The sequence below is a fragment of the Balaenoptera borealis genome (genome assembly GCF_965194805.1).
Source record: "Balaenoptera borealis genome assembly, chromosome: 9".
Classification (NCBI taxonomy): Eukaryota; Metazoa; Chordata; class Mammalia; order Artiodactyla; family Balaenopteridae; genus Balaenoptera; species Balaenoptera borealis.
In genome coordinates, this window is record NC_138873.1 from 10366815 (window position 1) to 10382514 (window position 15700).

Below are 15700 nucleotides of genomic sequence, written 5' to 3' on the forward strand. Positions count from 1 at the left end.
AACAACCAAAGTTTACAAGGACACTGAGGTGTATGCAGGAACAGGTCTATGCAGGCAGCTGCTATAATGGAATGAGCTACAGACTGACTGTAACTCCACTGCTATTGAACTTTGAGGCAAGTTTCCTGACATTTTTGAGTCTCTATTTTCACATCTGGGAAACAGAATTTTTAAAAATCTGAATCAAATTAAATACGTAAAAATACACACATTTTAAGAACTCATTTATATTAAACTTTTGCTCTGCATGTAGGAAGTGAAATGACTGCACTTTAAAAATGGAAGAAAAAAGTGGGGAGGGGCTTGATTTAAAAACAAACAAACAAACAAACAAGAGTATCCCTTCAGAGTGCACGGTAATCTCCCTGAGGTCCCATTTCCTCTGCTGGGATTCAAATGTATCACAGAAATTCATGGTGCTCAAAGGGGTAAACCATTTCTAAAACAAAAGAGAACATCTTTCAAAAACAGCATGTTAAAACTAGGTTCCCTTCCCCCTCCCACAGTCACCCTAAAAGAAGGAAAAAAAAAAAAAACCGCCCCCCCCACAAGACATAAATTTGTATACTAGGCTCACAAACCCATATACTCAAAATAAGTTTCAGAAAAGAAGAAATTATGAGATAACTATGGAATGTTCCTCCAAAACGAATTGGTACAACAAGAACAAAGTCTAAATCATTCAAAAGTAAACCAAACAACACAATATAGAGTAACCCGTCCCTACCCAAGGAAAGGAACATTTTAGGATATAAACTTACTGCACTACCTTAAAAGCAAAGAAAATGAGACCAGCCACGAATGCCAATTGAAAAAAAATAATAATAAAATTTCTTCTATTTCTTGAGACTGTACTCTTGTCTTATTCCAATTAGAGTTAGAAACTCTCGGGAATGATCTGCTGAGTTGTTTATACAAACTCTGCTATGATATTCTTCAAATCATCTCCAAGAATTTAAATGAAATGTAAAGTTATAGCCAATGCAATCATTCTTTTAACATCAATTCCTATTTATGACAATATTTTAACTCATGTAAAGAACTATACAAAAAATGAGGCTTTGGTAGCAAAGATGAATTGCTTCCTTTTAGGAGTTTTAGAATTCCAGCACAGTTATTCAGGACTTGCCTTTTAATCTCATAAAATCTCTGGGTATTCTTTTCTCCCCAAACCAACTCCCCACCACCATATCCCTGTGTTTGTCACCAACACCACCATACCTCCTGGTCATTTAGTTTAAAAACTTAAAAGCGTCTACCATTCATCCCTCCCTTTATTTCCACAACTTCCTCCTTCTGTGTTCTCACTGCTATCACTTTTTAATAATCTGACTCAACCTCATTATTGAGATAATACAATAGCTCTAAACTTGTCTCCCTGTCTCCAGCAGTAATAAAGGCATTTTGAAAAATGAAAGCTTTTCAGAACTAAAAGGCATGGTACAATTCACTTGTCTTGGTAACCTAAAAGTCCCAGACGTTCAAAAATAGAAGAATGGGGTGGGATGTGGCTTTGAGCAGGCAAAACAGATGTCAGGAAGTCCTGTCTTTAAAGTTCATGTACTTTACCTAGGATATTCACTAAAAATCGTACTCTGGGCATATATATTCCTCTTTTACTAGCAGTTTCTAGTATCAATTAACTGAAAATTTTATTTATATAAAACAAGACATTTTATAATGGTACCAAATAAATTATTATATATATAATAAATATATTATTATTTTGAAGCCAAATTTTCTCCAGATACAGATACTTACAAAAGACCAACCACATATTTTTAGTGTCAGAAGGTACTAAGTGACTCACTGCACTCAACCACCCAAACCCATGGGAAAAATAAAGACTAATGAAGATCCCTACTTACATTAGAAAACTCTGGAAAAGAAGAAAGAGTATCGGTATCAGGGCAGGTTTCAGATGGGGGCAGGATACTGCTGTACTGTCCTGTCACTCAGTGGCCTCCAGGTTCACTCATTCTGGCCTACTTTGAGAGAAGACATTTACCTGTGGATCAGGTATAGTCTATGCCACCACCTCAATGAACACCATTTTGTGCTTTGATAGTGAGAGAAGTAAAATAACAAGTAAAACGAAGACTTGTCACATAGCATTCTACCCAAATCAAGACAGTGAGCTCCAAAGACTTAAAACAAAAGGTACACAGAAACAAACTGCAGAAATGCAGGGGGCATTAAAACTGGTTTGGGTTCATTAAAAAGAAATGGTGGTTTTTATGTCCCTGGGTTGCTAATATTTCCACTGGCGGTAAATTTCAGTTTAAAAAGCAAAGAGTTATTACTCAATTACTTTACAATATACAAATGTAAACCTGGAGTGTCAGAAGTAAATAGAGACCTCAGGTATAGACCATCAGGGCCTTCCTTCCACCAGCATGAAATTAAAATCCACTCACACCTGATCATCTTGGTTCAGAAAACTGTCCCTGCTGGGTTCCCACTGGTCCAGTAGGAAAAGGCATTAGACTGTGCATTACAAAGACAAGATCTCACTGTCCTGCAGCTCCCTTATTTGTTTGTCTTTTCTACCCCCCACTTTAGCAGGAGGTCATAAAAATACCTGGAATATGTCCTTTTCAACTTCTCACATGGACTTTTCTTCTCCCCAGACTTCCCTGACTCATATACATCAGACTCCCAAACTGATCACATGGGGAGAGAGGGGAACCTCTGCAATCCCTGAGATGTTAGAGACGGAGTCCACAAGAAGGCCCACGGCTCCCGCATGACCTAAAGAATAAGGCTAGGCACTCAATTAGGCAACCCCAAATCCTTAAATATGTTCAAAAGCAAATGGCTCCTAAGAATATGGGAGAGGGGCCACCAAGGGCATACACAAGCCGTTACTGAAGATTTCAAGATGGCTGCACTTCTCTCATTCAACTTCTTCCTGAAAGCAAAGAGTTCATTTTATCAGTGCTTTTCTTATATACTAACAAAGAAAGCCTTTAACGTAACATCTAGGAGTCGGAACATGCTCTAACATTCATTTTTCAGACAAGGACACACACGTCCTGAGAAGTGACATGAATTGCTCAAGACCAGAACCTTGGCTGAGACTTAGTCCTGCCTGCCATACACCATCATCATTACAACAGGTCTCCAGGTCAATATATATCATTTTATCAAAACAAAGTCATCATTCCTTCCATACAAGTCATTATAAGCTGTTCACTTTCATTTCTGTGAGAAGGGGGAGAAAAAGGCAAGTGATATAAAATGCTTCTAATGAATCATTTTTATAATGATCTGATAGTAAAAAATGTTATAGTTAACTATTTATATAAGTCCAGTCTAATAATCAGGTACTATTTAAAACAAGAGAACTCTAGAAAATTAGCTATCAATAAGTGAATACTAAAAACTATGGGTTTAATTTTAGAATTAATGTTCTCACACACGCTGAATGTGGACAACATGCACAGAGGCACACAGCACGCAGGTCCCACTGCAAACGAACACCACTCTGAACGCTTTAAAAAGTCAATGACAGCCCGGTAATGAAATAAAGGGAAAAAACGCACACACCACAATCTAACATTGGATAAAATGCAGGTCGTATGGGAAGAGACAACAATAGTACCTGGAAACTTTTTTTTTTTAATAGAATGCATTATGAAGAAAAGTGGTTGAGAAAGCTTAGTCACTTTTTTGTGGCTTAAAGCTTTTTTCCCCTCTTTTATTCCAGGCTTAAACAAAGTTCAGTGGGGCATCAAACTGCCTGTTTTAAATTACAGTCTGTATTTTAAAATAGAATGCATGCACGGCATGTTCCTGAAGCTAGGGGGTGGGAGTGTTATTCACGGAAAATTGAAGGCTTGTTGAGTCAATAATCTTCTTTCACACAGTAACAATTTTCAGCTAAAATTTCTTGACCCAAACAAAGGAAAACAAGACCATTCAGTTATTTTACAATTTAGCAAAGGCAAAGAAAAAAGATGAGAAAGAGAGAGACACCTCTAAAATTTTACATTGTGAAGGAAAAATAGAAATTTTTGCTCTCAGGTTAAGAACCTTCTCTACACGTATTTATTTCCTCTCCTAAACTGACAGTTAATATTCAGAATAGTTCCTTCCAGTTCAAAAGAAAAATAAAAGCGATTAACCAGTCCACAAATGCTACTATGAGCTCCTGTTGGTTATATATCTCTTGCAACATACTACAGATGTGTGCCTTCAGTTACATACAAAGTGGAAATCTGCAAACTAAAATTTACTTCCCAGCTAACTTGGCTAATGTAAAGTAAAATGCATTCAACTCAACGTCTTACAATGGCCATGCCTGTATAATCGGGAGGAAGCTCGCTACCCCTTCTAGATACCAGTGAATAGGACAAGCACTAGGAAGAAAAGGAGAAGGCTTTCTGGCTCAACATGCCAAGAACTGCCATTTGTGGAAATAGAAACGGCAGGTTAGAATATGAAAAGGCACCTCTTGAACATCACTCGTTTTTTCGTTCTAGCATAAAAAATTAAAACTAAAACTCGAAGGAGCTATGCCGCTGATAACTGTCCTACTGGAGCCCCCATGCCCACGTGTGAGAATCCCTCACACACACTGCTCTTTGTGGTTTGTACTAAAGCCCAGCACTGCTGCGCACCCCGTTGTGCTCAGAGACGGCCCCTCTGGTAAAAGAGGCTTGTGTCCAGGCATGGTTCTGCGGCTATTTGCATTCAGACCTGAGAGTTACGTGCACCCCAGCCTGGGAGGCCACAGAGGAGGCTCCGTGGCCTCACATAGGTCATCTGAAGAGCCGAAAGGCTGGTCAAAACCTTCCAGTCTCCCGTTTGTTACAGCAAAATTTGTATGCTGACTTTCCTATTAGCCAGGAATATCTGCATTTGTCATCGCTTACTTAATGAGCCTCATTGATCAACTATAGATCATAGTTATCCTTCTATTATCAAAACCAATATCCTGAAAATCAGTTATGTTTCAGCCTCTCTTCATCTCCAATTTTATCTAGTGTCTATTTTTTATAGTACTCCTTCATTATTTTTTTTTGGAATTGACAGTCCCATAAAATGGGTTAAAATTCATTTCCCCCATATTTTAAATGGAAAGCTTCAGAATATTATGTAAAAAGGTCTGCAGGAGGTATGCTTAGTTAAAATGTGTTTTTAAAAATTAAATGAATTTTTGAAAATAATGCATCACCACTAAGCAAATATCTCAGCTATAATGAATTTAGAATTATCCATTTATTTCAAAAGGACTGAAAGATCTCAATTTAGAAACACTTTGCACACAAACATTCGAGTTATTTAAAAACAAACTATAGTTCTTTTTAAATATTAATTTATTCAAGCTTTCCATATATTTAGCCTGCTGTAACCTGGAGGAAATCCAAACTGGTAAGGTTTTATTGACCATTCATTTACAGAACAAATATTTAAGTGGAAGATTGTTTTGAAAGAGAGAGAAACATACCTTCCCACTTCCTACGACTTCTTACCTTGCTCAAGGTTCAAGTATTTCCTCTATTTTCAAAATATCACAAAAATACTCTGGGGGATAAAATTACAGACTATCACATCTTAAAGAAATAATCCATGTTGGAAAATAAACATCTGTCAGAGTCACTATCACTTTTCCTAAATTAGGACTTTCAAGTAAGGTCTTTTCCTATTTCTCTCAAACTGAATCCAAAAAGAACTGTCGTCTCCATATAGAATAGACCAGAGACTAAAATTACATTTGCAAATTACGGTAAATCCTAGGTAAGAAACGGAATGTTGTACGCTCCATTTAACACTTCTCCAAGATATCAAAGTGTGTCTGTACCTTCAGTTTCAAAATTATGCAAATGGTTAACTGTGTCTGCAGACGCTCTCGCTGACAAGGCACATCCTTCAGAGAACCTCCTGCTCCATTCACCAGGTGCCCACTTTTTAAGACTTCCATGACTTCAAGACTCAACATACCCTAATAACATTTAGGAAACACTGATAACAGACAGCTGATGTCTTCAGCTGCACACGGGGATTATCACCGCTTGAACACTGAGAGAAGGGGACAACAGATTAAATTTCTCTTTTATTAACTTAGAATTTTTTAAATGTTCAGGATGATTTGAGAACGATCAACAGAAGACAGTTACACTCTTAACCTTTTAATGACAACCACTTAATTCAAGCTCAAGATACAAATAAAAAAAAGTTTGGAAAAAGTTCATTCAGCAGCCAAACATCTAATTCTTACCTGGTAGATTTTAACTTTTGCAAAAACCTGACAACTAACAGGTTAAGATCATCTTAACAATTTGTATTCTTAGATGGCTTGAGAACTTGGTAAATGCAAAACCCAGTTAAAAACTGCTCCACCTAGCTTTTCCAATAGTTTCTAACTGTTCAGAGGAACTATATTATCAAATCCACACACTTAAAATGTCCCTATTAACATATCATTTTTCATACATGCTTCCAAAGTACATGACCATTTACCCCTAACCCAACATGTGTCATTAAAGATTAATAAAACAAACACACACACAGAAGTATTCTTTTTCAGTAAAGGGAAATCATTGCATGCTCTGTTGCTAATACCTAACCCCCAAAGAATATTCTTGGTAATAACAGTTTCTCAACCATTCTCTTTCAGGCTTCCAATATCCTGTTTAACACCCTCTATTTCAAAGAACAACCAGCATATACTACCTCCTTCCTTTCACAAAGGGGAAAAAGAATACGTTTTATCTAAACCTCAATACTTCCTTCTAATTGCAAACTCAACAAAAGTGCCATAAACACTATTCCACAGGACATTTAGGGTTTTTACTAAACTCGGACAGATCAAACCCTTTTCATGTCAACCTCTTTAAATGTTTCCTATTTAAGAAAGAAAGGGTCAGAAAGAGGTTTTTAATGACCTGATGGGCCTTCGCAAAGGCCTTTAGAATATGACTGATCATACTCTGTATCTTAGGTAAACAGAATAATGGACCTGCTATCTGAAATACGAACCCGTGGCAGGTCTCTCTGAAGAAAAAAACAAATAAGTTATTTCTAAACTGAGGAGTATCAGCAACTCTTCAGATCCCTGGAGGAGAAAGCACTATTTGCTTAGAACAAGGAAAATAAAAATTCAAAACCTTTTTTTGTTTACTTTTTTATACATGTTTATAATATGTATAAACATGTATTTACTGTATTCACTGAAATCATGATTACTGTTTGTCAATGTATTTACTTTTACAATTAAAAATATACATTATGGTGGTCCAGCGCATAAGACTCTGTGCTCCCAATACAGGGGGCCCAGGTTCGACCCCTGGTTGCGAAACTAGATCCCGCACGCGTGCCACAACTGTGAGCACGCATGCCGCAACTAAAAGATCCCGCATGCCACAGTGAAGATCCTGCGTGCCACAACTAAGACCCAGCGCAGCCTAAATAAATATTTTTCTTAAAAAATATACATTACTAAGAAAAGAATGTTTCACACTACTTTTAGATTGATTATACAAAAGTGCCCACTTTTTCTTCTCTTGAAGCTTAAGGTTACCAAAGTAAAACTCAAATGTCACTTTATAATAAAAGAAAATAGTTTTAAGAATAAAACCACCCTGCCAATACAGATACCACATTCATATAATCCTTTAGTATCAGTAGCATATGGAGAACATAGGCTCTCCTGATGTCCATTCAATACCTTGGAAAAGATCCTGTAAGCAATTAAAAGAAAATTCTGCAATTAGGGGAAGAATGTACTTAAAAATTCTTACATAAATTCTATTAGGAAAATACTTACTGAATAAAACATAATAAATACTGTGAAAAGATCCTAGTCTGTTGAGGGTGAGAGGGAGAGGCAAGACAACTATAAAAGTAACTGCAATAAAAGGATGACTAGTAAATGCCATAAGAGATGAAAAAGTTAAAAAAGACTCAACAAAAAATGTATTAAATCATATTTGGGGGGTTAGAGTGTAAACTGAGATATACTCAATGTTTATAAAATAAAGGAGTTGATAAGCTATAGCATTTGTTTAGACCTTCCACTGTATATTTTACTTAATGATGGCTTCACTTCATATCAATATTAGAGATAGAAAAAAACTATAGAATGTGCTCAAATTTTAAGTGATAATATTCCAAGGAGACAGAGTCAGTTCTTCAAGCTAATTTTTATATCACATGCTATATGCTAAGATTTGTTAGTAATGGTAACACCAAGGATATGTAAGCTAATGAACCTCAACAGGGAGAAGGCTATATGATTAAGAGGTATAGAAAGCAGTAGACATTATTAAGGAAGATTTGTTCTGAGCTTAGGTCTGAGTGCATTAAATGAAAAGTAAATATTACTGGTCATGGCACCAAGACAACAAGACGACAAATATTAGGTTATCAGTCATTGGCTTTATGTGGATGACCTGAAGAGCTCGGTCAGATGGAAAACACAACTGCATTAGCTACTGAAGATCACCAAGAACTTAATGAAATGCAAATATAGACAAATATCAATTTAAACAATGGTGAGAGGACAACTTGCTGAGAGAATCAAATTCTAGATCTAGCATAAGAAAATGCCTTGATTTCTTGTAATGGAAAGTCAACTGTATAACAAAAATACACTACAGAAAATCCCCCACATGCAGAAAAACATTACAAACTCTATCAATCTAACTCAACTTAAGCAAAAAATTAAGAAACAACCACTTAGGAAGTTTCCTTCTTACAGTCACATACATAATGGATAAAGACTTGATTATACATTAGAATCATTTTTACCATATATTTTTAAACGTACAGATAAGACCCACAATTTCCTTGGTTCAAAATTACAAAACAAGAGATTACAAATATGATGGATTGCCTTTAACCTTAAGTAAAAAGGACAAAATTTGTATCACTAACACTTGAAAAGGAAAAAACACAGCAGAAATCTACGAAAGACCTAATAAATTCAGATGTGATAACAAATACAGTTTCATGGTACTTATAGAATCAATTTATCCAAGTTAGAGTAAAAATACATATTAGAGCCATACAGAATACCAACAAATCTCTCCCCAAAACTGTAATTACCTTTGTTTTATATAACATATTGATGCAGTGTCTATATAAATAAAAATATATTTGTAAACTCTATACAGAAAAACTTTCTACACAAACAAAACCTGTTGAAAGAAAAGTGGAGCACTAAAATTTATTTAAACAAAGCCAATTTTCATCTTAACAGATTGGGGGCAGGAGGTTTAGGTAGGTACAACCAACCAATCTACAATTTGTCCTTTATTCAGTAACTGATGCTTCTACGTACTCAATATAAAACCTGGAAACCTTCCTCTCTAAAAAAAGATTATTGAAATGTTATTGAGTATATGGGTATGGTATGCGCCAAATGTCATGTATAACATTCTTTACAAATGCCGGTTCTCAAATGTTTAGAAGTAACATAATAAATCTTACTTAATGTAAACATGTTTGAAATTCAAATTAAAATCAGCATGCTATTTATCTGTGAGTTACAAAAACAAAAAGAAACCACCAATTAGGGCGTTTCTTTTTTTAATAGCTTCGTAAGAAAATTTGTATTATGAGCAACCTTAAATCCCCTAGGGAAGGAAGTAAGATAAACATTAAAGAAGAAAGTTAGCCATTATATGTATACAAATAGAACAATCCAAAAGACTTAAACTGTTGAAGAATATATTGGTTCACTTCCTAAAATACTCCGAGCTCCTTTTCCAGTAATCAACTTTGCACCATCCCAAAGCAGAACTCTTCAGTTTTCTGGGACTACCACACTTCATTCCCCCACAATTATGCTGTACAGTTAGCTGAACGTCAACCATTGATTCCAAAGCAGAGCAATGAAAAGAAGCACAGCCTAGTAGGTGACACAGAAGTTCAAATGGATATGAAGAAAGCAGTACGCTGCAAACTATTCTTATAGCTATGTAGAAAATCGGTATCAATCTATAACAAATTCTCCAACCTGTGAAACAGTACACATCACCAGCCAATGACAAACCTAAAAAGTTGGGCTTATCTAAAACACTAAAAATCCTGTGGTAAAAAAGTAGAATTCACTGTCAACCACTGCCCACCTTCCCATGAGTCAATTTAAATTTCCTAAAACCACAAGTCAATTTCCAAATGTTCAGCAAATGTTCCATTTATCAACAGCATTCACGTGCATTTGCAGATGCAGGTGCGCGCGTGCGCGCGCGCACACACACACACACACACACACACACACACACCATGCTCACCAAGCTGTGAATTATCTGCTGAAGAAAAATGCTTACAGCTTAGAACACAGAGTCCATTACCTTTTTCATTCCTTCAAAAACCAAATAACTAGATAATAAATATTCCAATGTGACTAAAAAATGACCACAGTAAATTTTACCCACTTCCGACCATAGAAATAAAAGCTGTAAAAATTAGGGTTTCAAATACATGTGCATCAGATTCAGAGATATTACACATCCTGTAGCCATCACTTACCTTCTACTCTACAGCTACATATAACTTAAAAATGGGTATGGTATGTGCCAAATGTCATGTATAACATTCTTTACAAATGCCGGTTCTCAGATGTTTAGAAGTAACATAATAAATCTTACTTAATGTAAACATGTTTGAGATTCAAATTAAAATCATGGCTAGTCTGAGTTCCTGTCTTAAATACGACTTCTTAATAGAGATTAAGCAATAACAATGTCTTCAAATCAAAATATTTTAACAAGAAAATATATATAAAAATTTGTTTGCACAAATATATTCTTTGAATTTATAAGGAATATCTCATTTAAATGAGGTTGCCCATGAGGGGATAAAAAAAAGAAGATTAAGCACAGATGAACTATTTAAGGGCATTAACATGTAACCTATAATTTAGCTACTACTCTAGCCAATATATACCCAATAATTTGCTAATGGAAATACTTATAAGCTGTATTTTCCGATTTTAAACTAAAATACTTTCTTTTGGGTGACTTCTCGTTACATGAAGTCCCAGAAGAAATTCAAACTACCACTGGATGCTTTATCTCATTCTTTGCCAAATGGGAATTTCCTTTACATGTAAACTCCTATATAGATACCTCTGTTCTGAATCACTACCAGAAAGCAACAGGCTATGCAAAGCACAACTGTACAACAGAAACACCTTTCTGCCACAAAACCTATCAGCCAAATAAACGCTTCCAATTGGACTTAGAGATACCTACAACACTGGACTCGGAGACACCTACAAATGAAATAGACTTATTCAGGACTACACAGCTCCTTCGAGAAGGAAACTGTAAAATAAAAATTAATAAATCACAAATATATCTGAAATCCATAAGCTTCTCCCCCAAGTCTCAATATAAAGTAGAATAAACAAAAACAAACGCTCTTTTTAGAAATCTGTAACTCATTGAATTTCCAAATCAGTACATTAACAGTCTTACTGGTAAACTTGATGGTCTTTCTTGTTGTATTAAGTTCAAGTCTTCATGGTTAGGTTTTCCAGGAGCCAGAGGAGGTTGAGACCTAGTTCCATAGCCTTCCTGAGACATATCCTAAACAAACACAAATATAAAGAAATATTTCAATGAGTTATAAGCTTCTTTGGTAATCAAGATGAAGCAAAGGCTTATCACAAAGTATCAACTCATCTTACATTTAAGCAGACATCTATGTTATAATTATCATTTCTGTAACACTTTCTCAAAAGCAAAAATAAAATACAAAAAGGTAGTGAATCATCAAGAGCAAAAATACATATAATTAACAATTAAATTTATTATGCAACCATACAACCTAAAGACCATATTTGAGTTCTGCAGGAAGGTGACAGTCAAGTAAAAGAAGGGAAAGAAAGCCAGCTATAACCAAACTCTCTTAAACCAGAGCAAACCAAAAGCTCATGTTATTGTTTAATTCTGATTTTGGTTGAACCATCTTTAATATTACCTTGAAAATGTTAAAATAATTAATGAAAACTTTATTATCAACTGACTTTTAATATGCCCTCTCAGCAACCCACAAAACAACACAGTTATTAAGCTGACAGTATCCTGGGGTTTCTACAAAACCAATAAACACTCACGTATAGAATTTCATGTTCACGTGGCACAGTTACCAAAGAACCACAATAAAGAATAAAACAGCAGTGGGGAACAAAACACACTAAAAAAAACCTACTGAAGTAGAGAAACTTATCAGTAACATGGCCTTTCTGGCCTCCTGTTGAACACTTGTCCAGGAGGAATTCTGCATGGTTTCAATATTATGCTGAAATATAAACCAAATACCACAACAAACTTACTGTATGTCCGATCTCTAGCTGTTTAACTATGTATGCTCAGTTACTAAACATTCTACCCCCATTTACACCCGAAGTCAAACAGCAGGACAGAGTGTAAAATGCTTATTATAGCATGTCTTAATTGGCACTGAAAGTTGAAGAACCAGTTTCTGATCGGGAAGAAAAAAAAAAGAATGGAAAATATCACTTAAAAATAAAATTCTCTCCTTCTTCCCTGTCAGTTTAAATATATGTTAGAATTAAAGAAATATAATATACAAGTTCTACTTCCCCTGTTAAATTCTCAAAATATTACTTTAAAACTTAATGAGTTGAAACCCTGTAAAAAGCTTCTGCTGCCCCACCCCTTTCTCATACAGTATACACTTAAAATGACACCGCTTCTTAAGCCAAGAAACTTTGGACCAATAGCTGGTACTGAAAGTACACAAGCTGTACAAACTAGACTTAACTAGCCAAGTGTTGGTGCGACCTGCCTTTAAACAGGCTCCGAAGCAAACAGCATGCCAACAGTCCAGCATTTCCCAAGCAACTCTTCTTCCTCTTACATAAAGCCCCCAAACAACCAATCAAGATATCTAACCTCTAACAGCAGTGCAGAATGCGCAGTCAGCACTATACTTCAGTAAGAGAATTACACCCAGCTGTCCAGGTTTTTATCTGATAACATTTAGGTGAGGTCTCCGAGCACAGGCAGCCCAGGGATATTTAAAAGGGTAGCTCCTCAGTCTGGCTGCTGGCAGAGGGTGACAATTAGACTGGGGGGGGCGGGCAAAATCTCCCTCTCTCCCTCTCTCCCTCTCTCCCTCTCTCTCTCTCTCTCTCTCTCACACACACACACACACACACACACACACACACACTACTTGCTCTGGATCCCAGACTTTCACTTGTCACACGGACTTCCAGCTGCATGTCCTGCAGGTTCCTTTAGATTAACAGCGAGGACTTCAAAATCAAGCCAGGAACAAGGCCTCCATTCAGGGACCTTCACCCTGTTACAAACCCCCCCCCCCCACGAAGGAGCAGAACAGCCTCGCAGTGGGCAAACAAACGAGCAGATCCCCACCTGTGCCTCAAACACACACATGTGCACACGAGGTTTACGGGCGGTGCTTAGACACTTGTTTTAGTAAACTGTTAAGAAACAGGAAGAGGCTCACATGCCCTATGCTTATAAGCCTGTTAAATTTCCTTTGGTTTTCTCTTTGTAGCTAAATGAACTGATTTTTAAACGAGCTGAAAAAGACCGTTACAACTACAGTAAATACACATTTTAATGTGGATACTGTCCCCTCTAAAATAAGCAACACTGAACTAACAGACTATGAAAGCCATCAGGAAATTTTACTATGACTTTACATTTCATTTTTTAAGGCTTAAAATTTTTAAATAATTAGATTCCACCAAAATCTCAAACACTATTCTTAACCACAAGAGGCTTTCAGTTATTAAATACAGCTGGAAATAAAACCAAAACAAAATTTAGTGAGAATCACTGAAAATGGAACTTGTTCTGCTTCAATTTATGTTTGAACATAAGGATTAATTTAACTGAGAGAACATCCAGAAAAGGTACCAAGTTTTAACCTAAAACAACCATCATCTATATATAACTTACACTGGGACTATAAAGTCTACATTTGGCAGCTTTAATAAAGATATAAAAGTTATATATCATAACAAACCTGAGCTTTTTCCCTTTCAGAGCTATGTTTATTTTCTGGTAGGTACTTATTTTCATCTCAGGAAAAGTAAGTAGGAATAAGTAATTTAACAGACAACAAGAGGGCAATGTCTGTATTAGAAAATAAGAAATTCGTTCAGCACCATATTTTATAAACAACAACTAAGCACAGCCTTCATGTTTAACACATCACTGCAGTCTCTGATATTCAAAAGTTTAAACCACTGCACACTAGCTTGCACACTAGTTCACACGCACAGATTGTCACTGTGACAAATACACAGCTGTGACTATTTAAGAGAGCATGACACTGTGATAATGCTACAACGCAAAGGAGCCACACAAGGGAAGTGTGGTTTATCCTTTCAGAGTCCTTTATCAGTATTATTTTTCTTCATCTCACTCACAAGCTTTTCACCACTGACTGATTCTGGTTTTAACCATCTTTATGTTATAGATCAAAGGTAAAACGGAGGCTGACTCACAAAACAAAAAAAGTGTGAAAAGAGCTTGAGATAGGGGCATGTACACATTTGTTTCAGAAGTTTTCACTTAGATGTTACTTTTAACAAATGTCTAGGGACTTCCCTGGTGGCACAGTGGTTAAGAATCCGCCTGCCAATGCAGGGCACACGGGTTTGATCCCTGGTCCGGGAAGATCGCACATGCCGCGGAGCAACTAAGCCCGCGTGCCACATCTACTGAGCCTGCGCTCTAGAGCCTGCAAGCCACAACTACTGAGCCCACGAGCCACAACTACTGAGCCCGTGTGCCACAACTACTGAAGCCTGCGTGCCTAGAGCCCATGCTTCGCAACAAGAGAAACCACCGCAATGAGAAGCCTGCGCACTGCAACGAAGAGTAGTCCCCGCTCGCCGCAACTAGAGAAAGCCCGCGTGAGCAATGAAGACCCAACGCAGCCAAAAATAAATATAAATAACTAAATTTATTTTTAAAAATGTCTAAACATTTATTGAATACCTTGTATAGACCAGTCCCTTCACTGGGTGCTTAACATCTTACAGTGTGAAGGATGACCAGGAAGGAAACACTAGTTATACTGTGCTATTGTGAGGAAGGATAAGATCAAAACTAGCCCGCGCACCGCAACAAAGAGTAGCCCCCGCTCGCCTCAACTAGAGAAAGCCCACGCGCAGCAACAAAGACCCAACGCAGCCAAAATAAATAAGTAAGTAAGTAAGTAACGTCAAGGACACTTATAAAAAATCTGAAAAGGAAAAATATTCCCATGGTATGAGTTCAAAAGATACAAAGAGATAAACAATGAAAAGAAAGACTGTCTCCTACTTGCCAGGATCCCCTCCACAAAGCTTACTGCTAATAGGTTATTTATCTTTCCACAATCATTCAGTGCACAACCAAGTATAAATGTGAATTCAAATCCTTTTTCCTTTAAAAACAACTGGAGCGTATTTGCTGTACACAGTCTATTTTGTGGTCCCTTAACAATACATTATATATCTCCTTCTATATCTGCACCTAAACATCTACCTTATTCTCTTCTTTTTTGCTATGCAGTATTGTATTAGTCAGTTCTGGGACTTATTTAACGAGTCCCCTATTGATGGACATTTAGGTTGTTCCCAGTCTTTCCCTACTTCATACAGCACTATAATAAACATCCTTGTGCATACATCTTCAGCTGAAATATTTCTGTAGCGTAACTCTCCACGAGGGGAACTTCTGCCAAAGGGTTGGTACAT

At 36.6% G+C, this 15700-nt stretch overlaps 1 protein-coding gene across 7 annotated transcripts in view; it reads right to left on the bottom strand.

Moving 5' to 3' along the window:
* Positions 1 to 15700, bottom strand: part of ARID1B (AT-rich interaction domain 1B) — a 406097-nt gene that overhangs the window by 242705 nt on the left and 147692 nt on the right. For all 7 annotated transcript variants that reach the window (XM_082404508.1, XM_082404506.1, XM_082404503.1 and 4 more), the window contains exon 4: positions 11430 to 11540. In XM_082404508.1, coding sequence (XP_082260634.1) covers positions 11430 to 11540 — 111 coding nt within the window. The remainder of the gene's footprint in view (positions 1 to 11429; positions 11541 to 15700) is intronic.